The sequence below is a fragment of the Cloeon dipterum genome, chromosome 4, assembly GCF_949628265.1.
Source record: "Cloeon dipterum chromosome 4, ieCloDipt1.1, whole genome shotgun sequence".
Taxonomy (NCBI): domain Eukaryota; kingdom Metazoa; phylum Arthropoda; class Insecta; order Ephemeroptera; family Baetidae; genus Cloeon; species Cloeon dipterum.
The window spans coordinates 8,466,400-8,488,418 of NC_088789.1; the positions used below are offsets into that span (position 1 = coordinate 8,466,400).

At 38.2% G+C, this 22,019-nt stretch overlaps 4 protein-coding genes across 4 annotated transcripts; 3 read left to right on the plus strand and 1 right to left on the minus strand.

Moving 5' to 3' along the window:
- Window positions 1–61: 61 nt before the first annotated feature.
- Window positions 62–1,417, minus strand: Phf5a (PHD finger protein 5a). Its single transcript, XM_065488532.1, has 3 exons — window positions 1,225–1,417; window positions 784–974; window positions 62–268 (listed from the first exon to the last, which is right to left on the minus strand). Exons 1-3 carry the CDS (start codon window positions 1,274–1,276, stop codon window positions 179–181), a joined length of 333 nt encoding a protein of 110 aa, XP_065344604.1. The 5' UTR covers window positions 1,277–1,417; the 3' UTR covers window positions 62–178.
- A 632-nt stretch (window positions 1,418–2,049) lies between these two features.
- Window positions 2,050–9,275, plus strand: LOC135942412 (mediator of RNA polymerase II transcription subunit 25-like). The gene is made up of 12 exons (XM_065488529.1): window positions 2,050–2,208; window positions 3,604–3,740; window positions 3,806–3,851; window positions 3,909–4,033; window positions 4,083–4,302; window positions 4,354–4,906; window positions 6,004–6,496; window positions 6,548–6,710; window positions 6,931–7,422; window positions 7,777–8,085; window positions 8,220–8,402; window positions 8,824–9,275. Exons 2-12 carry the CDS (start codon window positions 3,622–3,624, stop codon window positions 8,962–8,964), a joined length of 2,844 nt encoding a protein of 947 aa, XP_065344601.1. The 5' UTR covers window positions 2,050–2,208; window positions 3,604–3,621; the 3' UTR covers window positions 8,965–9,275.
- A 1,454-nt stretch (window positions 9,276–10,729) lies between these two features.
- Window positions 10,730–18,557, plus strand: LOC135942413 (uncharacterized). The gene is made up of 3 exons (XM_065488530.1): window positions 10,730–10,759; window positions 12,279–12,458; window positions 15,645–18,557. Exons 2-3 carry the CDS (start codon window positions 12,297–12,299, stop codon window positions 18,114–18,116), a joined length of 2,634 nt encoding a protein of 877 aa, XP_065344602.1. The 5' UTR covers window positions 10,730–10,759; window positions 12,279–12,296; the 3' UTR covers window positions 18,117–18,557.
- A 1,044-nt stretch (window positions 18,558–19,601) lies between these two features.
- On the plus strand, window positions 19,602–21,887 carry LOC135942361 (nuclear transcription factor Y subunit beta-like). Its single transcript, XM_065488434.1, has 4 exons — window positions 19,602–19,805; window positions 19,940–20,122; window positions 20,544–20,611; window positions 21,872–21,887. The coding sequence occupies exons 1-4, from the start codon at window positions 19,602–19,604 to the stop codon at window positions 21,885–21,887; spliced, it is 471 nt and encodes a 156-aa protein (XP_065344506.1).
- Window positions 21,888–22,019: the final 132 nt, after the last annotated feature.

Here is a 22,019-nt window from a genome sequence, read left to right on the forward strand (position 1 = left end):
AAAATTGTATATCGTTCATATTGTTTTGACATTGGTTTAAAAAAAATTATCTTTCATCAAGTTCATCAGTTTCCTCAGATTTTATTTATGGAACAGTAAAATGAGAAATATTAATACAATTTTACTTATTTGAAATGTGGAATTTGTTAAACAATGATCGCAGAACATGTCCAAACGTCTATCTCCTCTTGAATCCGTATTTCTTGCGCTCGTAGAAGAGATCTGTTTTTGAGCTTCCCAAGTTTACAATTTTTGGGCATCCATCTCTCTGAAATAATGATTAGAAGTTGGTTAAATATATTGGTTAAGAAAAACCATAAAATAAAAACCTTATACTAAAATACCGCTAAAGATCTTGTTTGGATTTTAGCAAAAATGGTCTAGCAATTCATATTAAAATTTCTAATAAATTGTGAATCTGATTTTGAAATGATGACAGACCACAGCAATGTGTTTTAATTAACAATGAATCAGAAACCAACATGCAGTCAATTTTTTCTCTTTCATATGTTTGAAAATCCGATTAGAAATATTTGTATACATTTTTTTTAAATTCCATCAACTTTGAAAAAAAAACACTTTAGACTAGTCTCAAACCGCGAATATAGATCCAATTCGTGATAATGTAACTATAATATTATAAAAAACTGTTTGCATGATTTTTATGATAGTAAAATGATACAATCATGAAATAATGTTAAGCTACATTAAACTGGACTTCTTATGATGAGAAATCTTTTTTGATGTAGTTTTTTTTTTAATTTAAAAATATAATATACGCACATCTTTCTCCTGAATAGTACACTCTTTGCAGTAGTAAGCGTCCGAGACGCCCGGTCCTCCGCAGATGACGCATCGGCCTTGGTATGATCCATAATTGCACTCATCGCAGATTCTAACCAGCGTGCAGGGTCGCACATAGGAGTCGCAAATCACGCACTTGCCATCGCACTTTTCACATAACCGGCCAATAGCTGTAAATAAAATGGAATTTAAAATACAATTACAAGACGAACATAAAAAAGGGTGCCGGACGGCGTTGGAATAGTGCACAATTTGATCACGCCTTATCGCTTATCGTGTAGTGCAGAGCAAAGCTATTATGTATTATAATTTTTATGTATTAAAGTTGAAATAATATTATATCATTCGGGACACTCAGCTTGAGGCAAAATAAAGTCCATTGGAGCAAGTGTGTGCAAAATTTGTTGAGCAGAAACATACCAACGCCTGGCTGTTTACGGCAAAAAATCAAATCGGGATGATGCTTAGCCATGTTGCCTGTGAAGTATGATTATAAAACAAAAAGTTCCGTTCGACTTGGTAAATATGAGCTAAAACTCATCCAAGGGAAAAGCAAAACAGTGGGATCTTCAAGCTGCTCTGCTCATGTATTTCGAACGATGTAAACACAAATGCCGGCTGCTCCAATCTGATTGGTGGCAGCCCAAAACAAAACATTATCTTCGTGAAAATAAAAGACCCGCGAATTTCAAATCTTGGAAAGAGTTCCACCAACAAAAGCAGTCTTATCTCCCGGAATCATGAGTGTTAAAAGCCCTCTGTTCTTGTGCTATCCTATTATATCCTCATCAATCATCAATTTTGGTCTTATGAATGATTTCATCGATTGGCGTTGTAATTTGTTCGTTTGAAGTTGAAACAAACTTTTACTATTTACACCTTTACATTTACAATCCATGTGGCTTGGTCTTCACAAAATACAGGGAGAATAGGAGTGAAATAGTCTATACCAGACAGCATACGATAAGGACAGTCCCTGCTCAGTGCTCACTCATATGGAGCGTCCGTGAGCAAGCTAAGAAGTTCAGCATCCACTGGCAGGTGGCAGGATGATAGCTTTTTCAGCTAATCAGAGGCCGTCTTGGAGTTTGTTGCCTGTTACGCCCACGAAAAACTCCGATACACACCCCTCATCGCCTCCCTCTGCACGTGGGCGTAACAGGCTGCGCCGTATAGCTGAGAGAGGGGAAAAATTCCCGTCTGTAAATATGTCGGTGTCCGCCAGTCCTAGCTAAACCATCCTTACCATACAACAACGATAACATAAAAACAAAAGGAAAAGAAAGACGGAAGAACAGGAAGAACAGCGGTGCTGTGTGATTGGTGTGGATGTGACTAGGCGAGGAAAACGGCCAGATCAAGGACGAGAGTGGACGAGCCAACAATAATTTTGGCTCTCGTCGGGTGTGTTCTAATTTTTCCAAAATCTTGTGATGATTATAAATTATGTGCATATACATCATAGATACTAAAACGCGCTTCAACGTCATCTCAAGCTGCAACCCACCCCCAATGTGCGAGACTTAAGGTTTCTACGGCAAATCTTGTCTCCCTAATATGTATAATATGTAACTTTATTCATGTATGTATCTCATTTTAATATAATTATTATGATTAATTGGGTTGTGGCATTAAAGGGTTGACGTTTTTTTAATTTTCTTTGAGCTAAATTAAACTTTTCGAGATTATATTATGCTCTGAGATAGGATGATTGCGGCCTACTCGCGAAAAATCACGTGTTGTCAATTTCCAAAACACACCGCTGAGTAACGTGGGCCTCTGTGGGACAAGCTCCTGTCAGTTCAGCTATAAGAACTTTGTTTAATAACAAAAACCGATCAAGACTCGATTTGCTGTGTGTATTAAACAAACTCTTGAGAGCGGTTATTAGCTCCATTGGGTGGGTATGAAATGGGCTTGTCACCTCATGTATTGTTTTCCCTGAACCCCTGATATGTACAGCTTAAAATTGAGGTGACAATCCTTTCTCAGACCCACTCATTGAATTTTCCCATATTCTGCATTAATTATTCTTTTATATTTTACTTTCAACCAAAGTCCTAGAAAATAGAAGAGAACACAAAAGGCTGTCAAACTGTATTCTACAATAATTATAATTTTGTGATTTCATAACACTTATGGGTCTAAGATAAGCTTGTCACCTTAATTTAAGGCCGCCCCCTCACTCTCATAATAATAACATTGATGCACGGGTTTCATTGGAGGAAGCCAGCCCAGAAAAGAAGAAACTCATGTTACTGCCCTAGCTCCGTGTCTTTTATTCAAACGCTGGCCATTTGTCCCGTAAAATTGATTCACACATGCAAGTGCAAACTAGCAAGCAGCGAGTCAAACTACTTTCGCAATCCTCCCAAGTTCAAAATTTAATCGACCATTTCCTTGTAATGATAGTCCAGCGTAGGCAGCAACAAGGCGCTTATCAGCATGCACTCTAATCCTTAATATCACTAGAATTGTCACATTTCAAGTGCGAGCTAGCCTAAGGCTTGTGGGGAAATTTTACTGACCATTTTTGAGCATTCTTGAAAAGTTCATTTATGAAACAGGCTAAAAATCTTGGGCAAGGTTTATTAAGCCAGGGCTCGATATTAGTCACGTCTGATATACCTTCATGCTATATGAGAAAGTGTCAAACGAAAATTTACCTATTTAAAATATCATGTAAATTTTATGTATTAGCTCAAGTTTTACTTACAATTAGAATAATTAATTTATGCATACGTGAAGTAACTTCTGTTGTTTTTTAACATATCAGTGCCATATGCTCTTATTTTTCAGGAAGTCTGACAGCCCATAATGGTTTTAGGAAACTCTGAACTTAACATGGCTGATGTTGTCATTGTCGTTGAAGGCACAGGTTCAAATGGTGCATATATAAATGACCTCAAAGTCAACTACATACTTCCTACATTGGAGTAAGCCTTATTATTTGAATTACTTGTGTCCTGTCACAAATTGACACGTTTTTTTGTCAATCCAGGTATTTTAATCAAGGTTCAATTGAGGATAAAGACTACATTCCAGAAGTAAGCATTCAAATTTACTTTAAGAATTAACACAACATGATCAAATCATCATTTCAGAGTTCCACAACACTGTACGCTCTAGTTATTTTCCATGCAACTGACTGTGTCCCTTACCTGACAACAGAATGCTTTGGACCTTTTCCAACACCTCAAAAATTCCTCGTCATGTTGGAGTCCTTGGAGTAAGAGATCTTGAGCTAGAAATTACTCTATAACTGAAATCATCTCTAGATTTATAGGTGGCAGGGGCGCATCACACGCTCACATAGCTGAAGGTCTGGCCACTGCTATGCAGTGTTTTGATGACCTACAGCTGAAGAGAGAAGCCAACGCAAGCCCTCAAAAGCATTGCCTACTTATCAGCAATTCGCCTCCGTACAGCGTCCCAACTGCAGAATCGCAAAACTACTCGGGCAACACAGCAGAGCAAATGGCCGCCTTGATGCAGGAGGTGAGATAAGATTGCACCTTAAAAACCAAAATAAAATATTATGCTTTGCAGAATGGAGTGAATCTGTCAATCATATCGCCACGGAAAATCCCAACGCTGTTTAAGCTTTTCGAAAAAGGCGGGGGCGACCTTGCAGCCTCGCAGACTAAAAACTACGCCAAAGACCCACGCCATCTGGTCCTCCTGAAGGGATTCAGTCTGAAAGAGCGACCCGTGAGTCCCATCCCGCCGCAGCCCACGGTGATGCCTACCGCAAACTTAGGCAGTCCCGCACCCCCGCAGCCGCACCCTCCTCAGGCGAACGCTCCCCCTGTCTTCCGGCCGTCAATGGCGCCTAACAGACCACCGCTTGGTTTCCCTCAGAACCAGCAGCAGCAGCCTTTCAGAATGGAACAGCCTCAGATGCGACCTGGAATGAACCCCAGGTGGCCTCAGGCACAGCAGACCATGATGCAGGCGCAGCCAATGCGGCCGGCCATGCCTCAGCAGCAGCAGCAGCAGCCGCAAGCACAGCAGCCAAGTCCCCTGATTGCGCAGCTCCAGCAACCTCCTGCAGGAGTGAATGTTATTGGACAGCCAGGAATGAATCAACAGTTCCCACCAGGTTTGTCCAATTTATTTACACATATCAGAATTTCCTCTTAACCTACAAAGATGGGTTCCTATTTTAATTTACACTGCTTCCCTCTTTTTTGGGTCAAATTTTTTATTCTATTGATCCACATTTTGTGGGCAGATACCAAATTGATTATAAGGGCACTCGAAAACAAGCTTGTAGGAGTGGGTGTCAGAACTGTCAGATGATTGAAACACAACAAGTAAATCAAATATATCTATTTTTTATTTCACAAAATCAACAAGTGGTCGTGAAATCCAGTGTTAAAATGTTGTGTACAGTAAGAGAAAGTGTGAAAGAAATTACCACCGCTCTCAACATCTTCACTCTTCCAGCTAAAGCATCAGCTGTCTGCACGGCATTCCCTTTTCTCGCTCATGTCCCCCTCCAGTGCCTCACATGTACAATTATTCAGAATGAAATTGGGTTTAACTTTGTTGTTATAACCTACGGTGCATCAATTAGTGAAAAGTAATTAGTCACTTATTTAGACTAATTTAAAGTCAATTTTGCCGGAATAAATTGGAATCTAATTTTCTGGAAATTGAGATTTTGGAACTTAAATGGGAAACGTCTGGAAGTTTCAAGTACCAAGTAGTAGTGGAGAGAATCACCACAAGCTTGACCTATTCAATGACGACACATTGTAATTTAAGTATGTGAATTCAAAAGATATAGCAACTCATGTTAAAAAGAGAATAATTTAATTTATGAGTTTAGAGTTTAGTCTTTGTTACTTTTAGCAAATTGATCATTTTGATGGAGAAATCAGGCGGGAAATTCAGAGTTTTTTTAGAAATTTTGCTTTACCATTTCCTTTGCAGTTAGACAACATTAGTATTGTTTGGGTCTTATGGGCTACTACATTATTCTCCTAATGTTAAGCAACCTGTTTGTTTTAATTATTTTATCTTGATTCTTGGTAGATGCCAATGATGGCAGAATTACGTGTGGCAGTCATAATTGTAAAACAATTATAACAAATTAATGTAGCTCCCTTGATGTGTAGCGAGCTCTGACCCTTTTTTTAATTTAAATTAAAAGGCTGAAGCTATTTTATTACAATTCTCAAAAACTTGTTCCAGGTGGCAACATGATGAACCCCATGCAGCAGCAAATGGCGCAGAACATCCGCATGCCGACAAATCCCGCGGTTGCAGCGCAACAAACGCCCGCACAATTGCCTCAGCAACAAGCTAGCCAAAACCAGCCAACGCCGCAAATGTCTGGCATGCAAAACCAACCACTGGTCCAGCCTCAAACCATGAACCCTCAAATGGCCCAGCAGCAGCAACAACAACAACAACAACAACAACAACAGCAGCAGCAGCAGCAGCAGCAACAGCAACAACAGCAACAACAGCAATTGGGCGGAGTGCAGACCCAAATGCAAGGCCAGCAGGCGCCGGGCCAGGTGCTGGCTGGAATGCAACAGCCTGCCGGTGGCAGGGAGAGACAGACCATCTGGTCTGGCTTGTTGGAATGGATGGAGAAAAATAGAAATTCTGACGCACAAAGGACGTCCAGAAGCGTTCCCTGCCAGGTCTCAGCAAATACTAAAGATGGCGAGCCTGAGTTGTGAGTTTTTACAAAATCATTTGGATGTATTTTTTATTCTTAATTGTTTAGGCGAGCGGATGGTTGGCCGTCCAAGCTTTTGATGCAGCTGATGCCGAAACAGTTGATTGGAAGTATCGGAGGAACATATTTGAAGAATTCTAAATCAGTTTTATTCCACCCGCAACCCTGTGAGGCTCTGGACGCTTTAACTAGAGTCATGAGTTCTGGTTTTGTAAGTATCTGTCTGATGAATTTTGTCACTACACTCCTCACTCAATCATGATGACACTGAACGGATATTTGAAGTGGGTTTGAGGTCCCAGTTTCACATTGGTCGATCACCTTGCTAACTCATGAAACCACTTACACAACCTGAATTGAGCCATCAACCGCTTTCATCGCTTCTCTAATATTCAGTGTTTCAAAAATTCAACTATAATTCATAATTCCAGGCTGGATGTGTACACTTCACAAGCCAACCCTCAAGTGCTTGTGAACTCAAAGTTCTCATCCTGCTATACACTGCAGAAAAACGCGCTTACTTGGGCTTCATACCTAATGACCAGACAGCCTTTGTGGAGCGCCTTCGCAAAGTAATTCAGCACCAAAAGTCCACCCAAGCCATCCGGCAGGGGCAGACTGGCGGCCCAGGAATGGTTCCTGTGGGGCCATCGCCTGGACTTGGCCCGGCCATGGGCCAGATGCAGGCGCCCATGCAGCAGCAGCAGCAGCAAGCACAGCAACAGCAGCAGCAACAACAGCAACAACAACAACAGCAGCAACAACAGAAACAACAGCAGGGCATGATGATGACTTCGCAGACCAATCCAATGGTCATGGGTGGCGTCCAACTGACTCAAAATAATGTTCCCGGGCAGATGCAGCCGCAGATGGCAAATATTGGCCAGCAGAGGCCGCAGATGAACGTTCAACCTGGATTTGAGGTTAATATAAGCATCATCTTTTGGGAATTAACGTGAAAATGATAAAACTTCTAGTTTTAGGTTGACCTGAAAAATTAAACAGTTTTTTATGCTTTACGTATTATGCATAATGTTAAGGCAAAATATGACAGCTTTCATAGTTTGAATGGAGGTGGAAAATCAGGTCAGGGTGAAATAGGAAATATATTTTATCGTAACTTAAAATCGTGGTGTGGTCACAAAAGGTGGCTATTTTTTAACATCATTTTTGGATGTATCACGTTTAGTACACGAATAGTACCATTATTAATGCATGTTGTGTCATAGTAAAAAATTGAATAGCTAAATAAATGCAACAAATCTTATCAATTTCAGGCTGGAGAAATGGCTGCGGGACAGCAGCCTGGCATGATAAGGACTCAGGGCATGATGCCCACGCAGCAAGGCCAGCAAACCGGCATGGTTAGCGCAGAAGCTATGCAGCAGCAGCAGCAGCCAGGTCCAATCAGAGCCATGCTTGGCCCAACACAGCAGCAAATCAGGCCGCTGCTGCAGCAATCGCAGCCTAACATAGAAGAGGCCAGACAGCAGAACCTGCGGAAAATACAGCAGCTGCGACACACTCTGGAGCAGGCCCAGCAGCAAGAACAGCAGTACAGCCGTCAAATGATGGAGGTTATCGGGGTAAATATCGACTTACCTGCTCTATTTTAAATATAGTCAAGCTTTTCTTTCAATTAGCATGTTGTGAACTAATTTTGCTCTAGTACTAACTCTTTGTTGAGATTGGCATTTAATTTTGCTCATCATGTTAATAGTTCCATGGTGATTCTTTGAACCTCCAAGAAGAGCAGCAAAACCAGCTTCGCGCCCAGCTGCAGAGACAGATGAATATGGCTCAGCCCATGCAACCACAAGGTATGGCCCCGCAGCAACGAATGATCCGACCTAGCGGACCTGCCATGACAAGTAACCCTGGACTGAGACATCTGTTGCAACAGGTACACCATTTCTGCATCTCTTCCTGGAATATTATGAATTAGCTGAATTCAATTAAAAATTTTCTCTTTTGAACTGGCTACTTTAGTTGTAATTAGTTTAGAAAGAAGGATCATCTCAACATTATGGTGTCCAGTTTCCAACTCTATAAAATCAACTCTTAATTTTACTTTATGTCAAAATAATCAAAAGATAGATAGGTATGTGATTTATTATATATTTTGCCCTAATTTATAGCACCTTAAATGTGACTTGCTTCAAGCTGAACTTAATGTAACGCTGTTTCTAAAACATTAAACGCAATGCCAGCCAGGCACAAATATAATGTAGAAATTTCGAACTGAAAGAGTCGCAAGCCGCAACTTAGTGAACTTCTTATTTGATTTCTAAGATAAATCTTAAAGGACTTGATAAATATTTCAGCAACCACAGTATCGTCAGCAGCAACAACAGCAGCAGGTGATAGGGATGAATCAGATGGGTGGACCACGGCAAATGAACCCCCAGCAACCTCAACAGCAAACCCAACAGTTTCAAGAGGATGCCTACGACTTTCTTGGATAGCTTCTCTACTAGCTGATAAATTTTTGTACGATATACATTTTTAAAGATCTTAATGAGTTGTTAACAATTTTCTGACATCTCTGTAAAAATGGTTCTTTGACCGTAAAGTCAGTATGAAACGATTGGATATTTTTAGCTTCATTTAATTTGTAGAAATAAATCAAGATTATACCATTTGAACTTTTAAGCAAGTTGTGTCATTAATAATTGCAGTGTATTATCTTAGTTTCATATATTATATTGGTGATGTCATTTAATGATGCAATACTTAAATTAAATCAGATTAAATCATAGACAGCAGGATGACAGTATTTAACTAATTTTACTTATTTATTCTTCCCAATTTGTTTATCGCCGAGATGCATATTTTAATGTGCATAGTGCAGCTATTCAAAATAAGAAAAAAAAATATTTTAACTCATGGTCAGCGATCTACGACTTGATTAAAACTAAGCAATGTACAGTTGAGAGCATGAAAAGAATCTCTACTTTTTGATATTGCCAGACTGCGCTCTTCAGGCAGCCCTTTTCCCCCTCAATCACCTGCTCCTGACTTGTTTTTTGCTATCATCTGCTATCTGATTTTGTTTCATATGTATAGCACTACTTGCATTCTACAATTTCAGCGTTTGGCATCTTTGATCTTAGGTTTGACACCATTAATGAAGATTTAACAAACTGTTTTAGTTATTTAAAAAAAGGTTTTTTTAATGTAAAATTGGCTCCTGCGCGTGTTAAGTTTTGTTGTAAAATAATTGTACCTCTCAAAGCAATCTATATTTGCTTTCTAATATCTTGAAATTTTTTCTTTAAATAAGTCCTATATGAAGTTAATGACGAGGAAAAAGTTAGCACAAGCACCGCTAATAACTAATAATAACCCTTGGGAATTTTCGTGAACATACTTAATCTGGCAATCAGCTCTCAGGCTTCATCAAGCTATGCTATATATACTACATTCACACGTCGTGAAATGATTTGGTCAGTTAGAAGCAGGTTTCAGAAATTAAGAAAATGGAAATTTCTACAATGCCAGACTAGTTTATGCGTGGTCCAGGTTGCATTACAAATATGATACACATACACTATTTTGCTATCTTGTTTGTTTCCCTGCGTTGCGCGCAGCTGCGCGCGTAAGTTCTTGCAGAACGCATTAATTAAAAGGAAGCCTAAAAATGCGTATTCCAAATAATTATCATTCAAAGTGTTAAAAGTTTATAGTACAATTATATTTCTTAAAGCATTAAAAAGCGTGATTATGATTTCATCATAATTTTTATGTCTTTTGACTGCATTATTCGGAAAAAGGACACTGAATAAGTCTGCTGCTCCTACTCCTACATTAGAAAGTAAGAGAGAAAACATTTAAAATTTTCTAGTGATTTTTGGAACAAGAATTAATAAATTTATTTTCGGTACGGTCAGTGTGGGCTGATGGCTGATTAACCACTCGCTTATTAAATATCAAGTATGGTAGTGTTTCAGTTACAGCGTCCACGCACTTTTTGTGACTCAATTAGTGGCCACTTAACAAATGTTTATTTCACAGAGCATTATTTCACACTTTTTTACAGAGCTTACCAGGCGTGAGCCTAAAATAAAGCAGAAACGTGGGCACGTACCGTTATCCAAACCTGTCAAGAAAAAAATGCAAAATAAATGTTCTCCAATAACAATAATGAAGGGTGGACGCTCCACCCACTCGTTTTTCTTCATACAATCACTCCGTTTTGCTTTAACAAGTCATTTTCGCAGTAAAGCGCTTTGTGGACAACCGTCAGCCAAGCATCTGCAGGTGAACTTATTTTTTGCTTTTCTCACTGTTCTATGTACTTTTTATATAGGAGCTCTTGATAAACGTTATAGATATTTTACCATTAAATTTTGCTCAAGAAGTGAAAGCTTTTTTTAATATCTACTAAAAAGTATACCTCGATCGGGATTAAGCCATACCTTTGACTCGTCAGCAACCGTTTTTAAAATGATCAAATATTTTGTAATCATTTACTTTTTGCAACATTCTTTTAATTTAAGGAAAAACACATCTGCTATCATGCCTCTTACTGTGGATCTTGTTATTATTTATATTTTTCTTTCATTGTGTCGCAGGTATTAAAATACCACTCTTGTATGATTTTCTTTCTGCTTCACAGAAATGTTCTATTTTCTCGAGGAAATCTCTAGTAATGCCCAAAAGTGGTGCCGCAGAAACAAGAGTAAACTATATTTAAGTGATAAACCATGAACGAGAAGATTCACGAAATGTTATTACCTCATTTTTTAAATAAGTAATTATTTTTCCTGTTTATTTAATTAATATGTTTTATATTTATTGACTCTTGCACGTGTTAACTTTTGTTTTAAAATAATGGCCCCTCTCGAAGCGACCTATTCGCTTTCCATCTTGAAATGATTTCTAAAAATAAAATAAAATGAATGATGAGGAAAGAGTATGTAGCACAAACACCGTTAAAACCCTTGGGAATTTTCTTGGTGTATCTCGTTCTGGCAAAGTGGAAACTTGGATCAAAATTTAAGTAATCAAATAGTTTCTCCAATCTAAATTCTCATTTAAAAAATAAAATCGGAGTCTTTTGAAGCTGTTGGCTAGATTCCCAAAAAATATAAATTATATAATACGCAAAGGATGTGGGGTTGCCACTGTGTGAAGAGCGATATAGTGATGCAAGTTAATAATAAATACCGTGCGCTATTTAAACAGAGAGCGATTTTGGTTTGCATTTACATTCTCGGGGCAAAGTAAAGCTGTCAATGTCTACTCTCTACTACACACTTATTTATATTGAATTTATTCGCAATGAAACTATGTTTAAGTTACGAATGTTTTCAAACAATTCAGTTCATAATTCTTTTAAATTAATGTTAACATAATTATTAGCCTTTTAAAACGATTTCAAGGTTGTGTTTCAAGAAGTTCTCCCCATATTGAGCCATACAAACTTGCAAAAACATTCTGGCTGGCCCTTCATTTTTACGATAAACTTGACAGTGATAAATTGCTACTGTGTGAAAAGTGAAAATCTGAGTGACATTTTTATCTCTCCAAATTTTTACAACTTGTTTTTTTAGAAAAAAGCGAAAAGCATTTTGCTGTTGCTACTTTGCACGTATACGTGTTTATGGTCTGTCTACGCGACTATCGTAACCATTATGTCTTATTTCTTTGTAAAATGACAACCAAATGTCATGAATTCATTCGTATGATCTAGATTTATTAGCAAATATAACACATTACAAATTTTGCTCACCTTTTTTCTAGAGATTAAAATATCGCAATTTTCAATATTTTGTAGGATTTGATCGTCAAAAAGATGCCGATTTTGGATAAGATGTGGAAGATACGTGAAAATGTAGAGCAAGCGCTCCGATTAGATGACCTTTTGGAATTTCAAAATATTTTATCCAACGAACAAATCAGCGACTCTATTCTTTCTGAATTACTCTTCAACATTTGTTCGACGGAAAACGTAAAAGTAAGTTTTGCGTAAACACAGTTAGAAACAGAAATCACCTTTGCACATAAATAGATCATCATGATATTGTGTGTGTATGTTATATGATTTCTATACAATTATTTTTTGATTGCTGGTTTTTTCTATGGGGAAAAAGAAATAGAAATCTTTGACATAATATGAACTCTGATTTTTTATCCTTTAAAATCCCCTGGTGAAGGTAAAATGTATTTGAGCCACATTCCGTCAAAGCAACAAATTTCTGTCCGGGGGTCGATGGATTTTGATGAATTTTTTTTTTGCGGTAATTTGGCCCTAATTGTACTACAATACAATTGAGAAAACTCCGACTTTCCAATTTTTGCGGGTGTTGCGGGTGTTAAAGGGTCAAAATCTGGGAATTTTGAGTACTTCATAACTTTGCTCAGGGTGGTCCTAGAACAAAAATTAAAAAACTCGCAAACTCGTCTTAACAAGACAAACAACTTTTACATTGACCTCAAAGTGGTAGGTCAAAGGTCAAGGTCATAAAAATTGATTTTTTTTATTTTGAACTCAAATTTGAAAATGAATATATCGAAATTTTTTATTTTTTTCATGACCATTTTGTAGAGCATAAAAAATTGAGTTAAAAACGTTAAAATTTGGAATGGCGTTTTGCCTCATTTTTTTAATAAAAAATGAAAACTTCGAAAACCCTTGTTTTTCGAGGTTGGTAAAAAACGATGATTGACCAAATCTCGACTTCTAGTCATCCGAATTTAAAAAACCGCATACCGTTAGACTCCTCTCGACGTCCCTAAGTGCATTAAAGGGGTATGAGACCCACCAACCCCCAACCCCCTTTTAACCCCCTAAATAACGTGAAATTTAGAATTTTTCGTCCGTTTCAACAACTTAACACGACGTTGACGAGTAATTGTCTTCTTCAAACCAATTCATTAACTTAGTTCACTCAAAGACGAGTCAAATGGAACTTATTTTTTGTAAATAGGACCACCACAACCTGAGATTCGGGTGCACAAAGATTTTTTTCCAAACGCGATGCAATAAAATTCTGGATGATCGACCAAATCTCGACTTCTAATCATCTGATTTTGAAAAACCGCATACCGTTAGACTCGTCTTGACATCCCCAAGTGTACTAAAGGGGTATGAGACCCACCAACCCCCAACCCTCATTTCGCCCCCTTAATAAATGTGAAATTTGGCATTTTTTCGGTCGTTTCAACACCTTTATCTTGACGTTGACGAGTAATTGTCTTCTTCAAACCGCAATTCATTAACTTAGTTCACTCAAAGACGAGTCAAATGGAACTTATTTTTTGTAAATAGGACCACCACAACCTGAGATTCGGGTGCACAAAGATTTTTTTCCAAACGCGATGCAATAAAATTCTGGATGATCGACCAAATCTCGACTTCTAATCATCTGATTTTGAAAAACCGCATACCGTTAGACTCGTCTTGACATCCCCAAGTGTACTAAAGGGGTATGAGACCCACCAACCCCCAACCCCCATTTAACCCCCTTAATAACGGGAAATTTAGCATTCTTTCGTCCGTTTCAACACCTTAGCACGACGTTGACGAGTAATTGTCTTCTTTAAACCAATTTAGTTACTTAGTTCACTTCAATACGAGTCAAACGGTACTTAATTTTTGTAAATAGGACCACCTTTTTGTGTTTTGTTCGAGATTTGGTGCTCACCGAGCATTTTAATGCATCCGCGTCTTAATAAAAAACTTTGTGCCACACAAATATCAGGTTGTAGTGGTCCTATTTTCAAAAATTAAGTATCGTTTGAATCTTTTTGAAGTGAACTAAGTAAATGAATTGGTTTGAAGAAGATAATTACTCGTCAACGTCATGATAAGGTGTTGAAACGACCGAAAAAATGCTAAATTTCACATTATTAAGGGGGTTAAATGGGGGTTGGGGGTTGGTGGGTCTCATACCCCTTTAGTACACTTGGGGATGTCAAGACGAGTCTAACGGTATGCGGTTTTTCAAAATCAGATGATTAGAAGTCGAGATTTGGTCGATCATCCAGAATTTTATTGCTTTGCGTTTGGAAAAAAAATTTTGTGCACCCGAATCTCAGGTTGTGGTGGTCCTATTTACAAAAAATAAGTTCCATTTGACTCGTCTTTGAGTGAACTAAGTTAATGAATTGGTTTGAAGAAGACAATTACTCGTCAACGTCGTGTTAAGGTGTTGAAACGGACGAAAAATTCTAAATTTCACGTTATTTAGGGGGTTAAAAGGGGGTTGGGGGTTGGTGGGTCTCATACCCCTTTAATGCACTTAGGGACGTCGAGAGGAGTCTAACGGTATGCGGTTTTTTAAATTCGGATGACTAGAAGTCGAGATTTGGTCAATCATCGTTTTTTACCAACCTCGAAAAACAAGGGTTTTCGAAGTTTTCATTTTTTATTAAAAAAATGAGGCAAAACGCCATTCCAAATTTTAACGTTTTTAACTCAATTTTTTATGCTCTACAAAATGGTCATGAAAAAAATAAAAAATTTCGATATATTCATTTTCAAATTTGAGTTCAAAATAAAAAAAATCAATTTTTATGACCTTGACCTTTGACCTACCACTTTGAGGTCAATGTAAAAGTTGTTTGTCTTGTTAAGACGAGTTTGCGGGTTTTTTAATTTTTGTTCTAGGACCACCCTGAGCAAAGTTATGAAGTACTCAAAATTCTCAGATTTTGACCCTTTAACGCCCGCAAAACCCGCAAAAATTGGAAAGTCGGAGTTTTCTCAATTGTATTGTAGTACAATTAGGGCCAAATTACCGCAAAAAAATTCATCAAAATCCATCGACCCCCGGACAGAAATTTGTTGCTTTGACGGAATGTGGCTCATTTCTATCTCACGAATTAGTTGACTGGCAACTCCACCAAGATGCACTCTGGAAATTTTCTGATTGTGAATTAAAAATTTAAGTATAATTTTAAAAACTCAATCTGTCTACAAATCTGAATCAGATTTAACACAGCATTGTGTCGGTAACGTCACTCAATGCACTAGATTTTTCTCAGTGTCTAAACACTCAACAGTTTTATCACCGCAATTTATTTGTCAATTATTAATAATATCGGCATTTTTTTATAAATTATCAATGCACTCTCTGCTTTTTTTATAAAAATCAACCTCTATGTTTAAATTTCTAATATCGAAAAATTATTTTGAAAGGAGGAAACCCTTCACCGATTTGCTGCCGAGATTCTCGATCGCCACAACGTGCACCGAAGTAGTGGGCAAATCGCGACGCACGCAGCAGCCCTGCGAGGCCACTACCGTCTCCTGCATCTCTTAATTAATCACCCTGAGCACCCTGCCGATGCGACTCTTCTTAACCAATATGGCGAAACGATAATCCACTGCATCATTATCGGATTATTGCAACGCAAAGAAAGCACGTGCAAAGCCTTTTTCAGGAAGATATTCAGTAACGGAGACACGATGGAAGAAAATGCTCTGAAGAGCGTGCATATGCTGAGCGATAAGAATTGCGACGTGCACGCTAAAGTTGACTTGTATGGTACGCCGTATTCGACCGTTCATCTGGCAGCCAAATTTAAACTCTGGAAGCTGGTTGACTTTTTCTTGTTGCAAGGTGTCAATATCGAAGCAAAATTCGATGACATCACGGCCAGAGAATTAATAAAAGCTGCTCACCCTGACTGGGTGAAAATGTACAAAAGCTGCAAAGATTACTACTATTCCGAAGATAGCTTAGATGGCAGAGAAGACTTGGTCTACACCCTGCAGAAACCGTTGCTTAGTGCTGCGGAAAAAACGCCGTTTTTCTCGACCTGGCTGCAGAAGAACTCTTCTAATCTCAGAGTCAATGAATCCTTCAAGGGAAAATTCACCCTGCTTGAGTGTGCAGTAAAGAACCGCCTGCTAGATGTGACCCGCTTGCTCATTTCGAAAGGGGCCGATCCCAATCCAGCTCTTTTCGCAGCAATTGCTGCCGGACCAAAACACTTTGGTCTGCTTACAGAATCCGAAACTAAAATTGATGTAGCCATGGTCGTCCAAGGTAGTCGCAAACACACCCTTCTCCACAGAGCGATCGTGTCAACCAAGCCTAACGTGGACGTGGTCAAGTACTTGTTGAAAGAGGGAAAGGAAAGGATTCCGCACTTTTTCGACTGGATCAACGCCAAGGACGGTCAGGGCAAAACGGCGCTGAAGCACGCTTCCAAATACATGCTGAACGACATCGTCGACGTCCTTCTTTCAAATGGGGCCAGCGTGTTTATAGCAAGCAATGACGGCAGATCTGCTCTTAGCCACATGGAGCCTGAATTCTTGGAACAAAAACTCAACAACTATTTACAATTGAGCAAATCACATAGCGGTAACGTATGTGTCGAGATAGATTTTGCGTTTTTCGACGATGCACAAAAAGAATACCGCGCCAGAAAAAAGGGGGGCATGCTTCCTGACGTAGAGCCATTGATCACGGTAGCCAACTCGCAGTACCAAAAGCATCTACTGCAGCACCCAGTCATAAAGGCTTTTCTTTATTTGAAGTGGCGGCGCCTCAGCTGGATATATTGGTGTAATCTGGCTTCTTATCTGGTGTATGCTGCATCCGTCTACTCTTTGCTATTCAGCATTGATTTCAGGAGAGCCGGCACAAAAGCACCATCGTCTAATACGTCTAATAGCTCGTCAAACATCCGTCCAGAGATCATCAGCCCATATATGCCTAGTTATTTTTTCGACCTCACAATCGTAACCTTTGTCTTCACAGTTATTTTAACTATCAGAGAACTCATTCAATTTTTACTGTTCGCCAAAAAGTACATTTTCATATTAGATAACTGGCTTGACCTAGTAACTCTTGTAATGACCTATTGGTTCATGATTGTCCCGAACAACAGAGAACTGGCATCCTTTCTTGCACTCATTCTGGCTCTGAACGTAATGATACTAATGGGTCACCACCCTCAACTGGCCGTTTCCATCCGGTTGCTCTTTGAAGTAGCAAAGACATTTTTCAAGTATTTCTTTGTTTATATGATATTAATCATAGCTTTCGGTTTCGCCTTCGCATACTATGTCACAACATCCGAGTGTCAAATAAAAGGCAACTGCGATACGTCCTATAACAGAGTTATCTTCTCCATTTTCAGGACGCTCACCATGTTCGCTGGTGGTTTTGAAACTGGCAACCTTCAATTTGAGAAGGCGTCCCACGCTGGCCGCATTATCTATTTAATCTTTGTATTTTTGGTACCAATCGTAGTAGTGAGCCTGCTGAGAGCGGTGGCCGTCAGTGACATGCAGCGAGTGAAGAGTGGAGCGGACGTAATTAATCTGAAATCGCAGATCAGATTCTTCCACGATGTGGATTCGTATATTCTGAAAAACATTGGCAAGAATGGCTGGAATTTCGAAATCGTTAGACGGTTCTCAAAGTGGATGTACAAAAAGACAGCGATACTGAGCAACCTTCATGCCTGCTTTCATGGGAACAGAAAAATATTGCAGATTGATTATAACGAGTCTAAATTGAACAACCGGTTTGGGGAAATCGTCAGACATGCGTTTATAATCGCTAAGAAAAACAAAGAACGAGATGATAAAGCAAGGCGAGAAGAGAAACTACGTAGCAAGATTGAAACAAGCACTGCACCGGTCTTAAAATAGCTGATTTAATTCCTAGTTGAATCTCAAAATATGGGTTAATCTCGTTTTTTTTTAGATTTCGTCTAAATTGGCACCAACACACTCATTTAACTTTCATAGTTAGATATAATTAGAGGATGTTAGCGCTGGTGATAACGATCTATATTTTAGAGCCTTTGCGGCACGCGCGCCTCTAACTGGACTGTCGCGTCGTTGTGAGAAAATGTGTGTGTATACAACATAGCAAATGAGCTTGAGTTTTAATGGGATGTAATGTTAAGTCAAAATTAATTTTCGACTATTTTTCCCATCTTATTGGTTTTCGACTTTTTGAATCATGCATTCTCACTTTCTACTACACTGTTATTGATTATAATGGTAAAACCCTTAGATTTAATGACACTCTTGTCCGTTTCATGAAAGATTAAATTATTTACATGTGATATCCCTCCATCAGAACTTTGATGTTTCGTTTTCTTTAAATTGTCATATTTACATTGAAATAAAGATATATCCATTTTGTTTAGATTTTGGAAACTGTAGGATGGATGAAGCACTCAAAATAAAGAGCTATATTTTGAAAAAGCAAACTGCTATTGTTTATTATATGCGCTTCGACGAAAATAAAAACATAAAATGCATGCAATCGCGACGCTCATATTATGGCATAATATAACATCAGCAACAGGAACGCCTGAATGGTGAGAGGAAACTGTGCCGCCGGACAGTCTGTCAGCGCGGGGCATAATGTTTTTAAATTTAAAATCTCATCGCTGTGTATCTATATAGCCACATTTCTCATTTCTAATCTTTGAATATATACATTTTTTCAAATTCCTTAAAACGTAAACGATGCCATCTTAACCTCACGCGCGAAGAAACTCAACATATTTTTGTAGTGTTCAAATTTTCGGGATCTGAATGCAAACCATTTTATCATCCAACACGTATTTGTATCCCATTATTTTTTACATTTCAATTTTATACGCTAATAAATAAATATAAACCTAGGTCGGTGGCATAATTTATAAGTTTTTTCATGAATTCTCTTGGGACACACGAGTTTTTGCTAGTAGCTTGCTATCAGGGTATCGCCTATCTTGAATGAAATAAACCGATAAAAAGGTCTAACAAGGAAACAGAGCCAAAAGTCTAAACCACGAAAAGCTATTTCCTAAGCCTTTTTGACATTTCACAGAGTATTGTCTGGTATTGTATTATTAACAGAAAAGCTATAGGTGAACTTTCTTTAAAAAAGGCATCACATCGCGCTAGCAAATTTGTTTGTTAATTAAAATTTGATAGCTACATTGAATTCTAGTGCGATTCAGGGTGTTTGACTGTGAGGCTATACAAACAAATATTTTGGCAAGGAAAGATGAATTTGTACATTAAAACCACACCTTGAAGACAAATAAACTCAAATAAAATTAGTTAAACGGAGTTTATTTTTATTCAACATCTGTATATATTAAGCTCATTATTATGATTCAAAATATTGTTTTTATGCATTATTTACTTTTTTTACAAATTTTTCAAAACTTTGGCCCGACACAGCAGCAAATCAGGCCGCTGCTGCAGCAATCGCAGCCTAACATAGTAGAGGCCAGACAGCAGAACCTGCGGAAAATACAGCAGCTGCGACACACTCTGGAGCAGGCCCAGCAGCAAGAACAGCAGTACAGCCGTCAAATGATGGAGGTTATCGGGGTAAATATCGACTTACCTGCTCTATTTTAAATATAGTCAAGCTTTTCTTTCAATTAGCATGTTGTGAACTAATTTTGCTCTAGTACTAACTCTTTGTTGAGATTGGCATTTAATTTTGCTCATCATGTTAATAGTTCCATGGTGATTCTTTGAACCTCCAAGAAGAGCAGCAAAACCAGCTTCGCGCCCAGCTGCAGAGACAGATGAATATGGCTCAGCCCATGCAACCACAAGGTATGGCCCCGCAGCAACGAATGATCCGACCTAGCGGACCTGCCATGACAAGTAACCCTGGACTGAGACATCTGTTGCAACAGGTACACCATTTCTGCATCTCTTCCTGGAATATTATGAATTAGCTGAATTCAATTAAAAATTTTCTCTTTTGAACTGGCTACTTTAGTTGTAATTAGTTTAAAAAGAAGGATCATCTCAACATTATGGTGTCCAGTTTCCAACTCTATAAAATCAACTCTTAATTTTACTTTATGTCAAAATAATCAAAAGATAGATAGGTATGTGATTTATTATATATTTTGCCCTGATTTATAGCACCTTAAATGTGACTTGCTTCAAGCTGAACTTAATGTAACGCTGTTTCTAAAACATTAAACGCAATGCCAGCCAGGCACAACTATAATGTAGAAATTTCGAACTGAAAGAGTCGCAAGCCGCAACTTAGTGAACTTCTTATTTGATTTCTAAGATAAATCTTAAAGGACTTGATAAATATTTCAGCAACCACAGTATCGTCAGCAGCAACAACAGCAGCAGGTGATAGGGATGAATCAGATGGGTGGACCACGGCAACCCCAACAGCAAAATCACCTAATCAAATTTACTCATTTTTATAATTTTTTTTCTTCCCAATTTGTTCATTGAGATGCATATTATTTTAATGTGCATGGTGCAGCTATTCAAAATAAGAAAAAAATATTTTAACTCATGATCAGCGATCTATGACTTGATGAAAACTAAGCAATGTACAGTTGAGAGCATGAAAAGAATCTCTACTTTTCGACATTGCCAGACTGCGCTCTTCAGGCAGCCCTTTTCCCCCTCAATCACCTGCTCCTGACTTGTTCTTTGCTAGCCCTTCTGGTATCTGATTTTTTCATATGTACAGCACATTTGCATTCTACAATTTCAGCGTTTGGCATCATTGATCTTAGGTTTGACACCATTAATGAAAATTTAACTAACTGCTTTTAGCTAAATTAAAAAAAAACGATATTTTTATCATAGTAATTATTGGCTCCTGTGCGTGTTGAGTTTTGTTGTAAAATAATTTCCTCTCAAAGCAACCTATTATTCGTTTTCTATCTTGAAATGATTTCTTAAAATATGTCCTATGAAATTAATGACAAGCACAAGCTAATAACTAATAACCCTTGGGAATTTTCGTGAACATACTTAATCTGGCTCTCAGGCTTCATCAAACTATGCTATATATTACATTCATACGTCGTGAAATGATTTGGTCAGTTAGAACAGGACTCAGAAGTTAAGAAATGAAAAGTTCCACAATGCCAGACTAGTTCATGCGTGGTCCAGGTTTCAATAAATATAATACACATTTACACATACATTATTTTGCTATCTTGTTTGTTTCACAGCGCTGCGCGCGTACGTTCTTGCAGAACGAATAATTCAAAAGAAGCCTAAAACTGCGTATTCCAAATAATTATCATACATAGTGTCAAAAGTTTATAGCCTAATTCTATTTCTTAAGTCATTAAAAAACATGATTATCATTTCATCGTCATTTTTTATGTCTTTGACTGCATTATTCGGAAAAAGGACACTGAATAAGTCTGCTGCTCCTACTCCTACATTAGAAAGTAAGAGAGAAAACATTTAAAAATTTCTAGTGATTTTTGGAACAAGAATTAATAAATTTATTTTCGGTACGGTCAGTGTGGGCTGATGGCTGATTAACCACTCGCTTATTAAATATCAAGTATGGTAGTGTTTCAGTTACAGCGTCCACGCACTTTTTGTGACTCAATTAGTGGCCACTTAACAAATGTTTATTTCACAGAGCATTATTTCACACTTTTTTACAGAGCTTACCAGGCGTGAGCCTAAAATAAAGCAGAAAAGTGGGCACGTGCCATTATCCAAACCTGTCAAGAAAAAAATGCAAGATAAATGTTCTCCAAACATCCTGAAGTTTGGACGCTCCACCCACTTGTTTTTCTTCATACAATCACT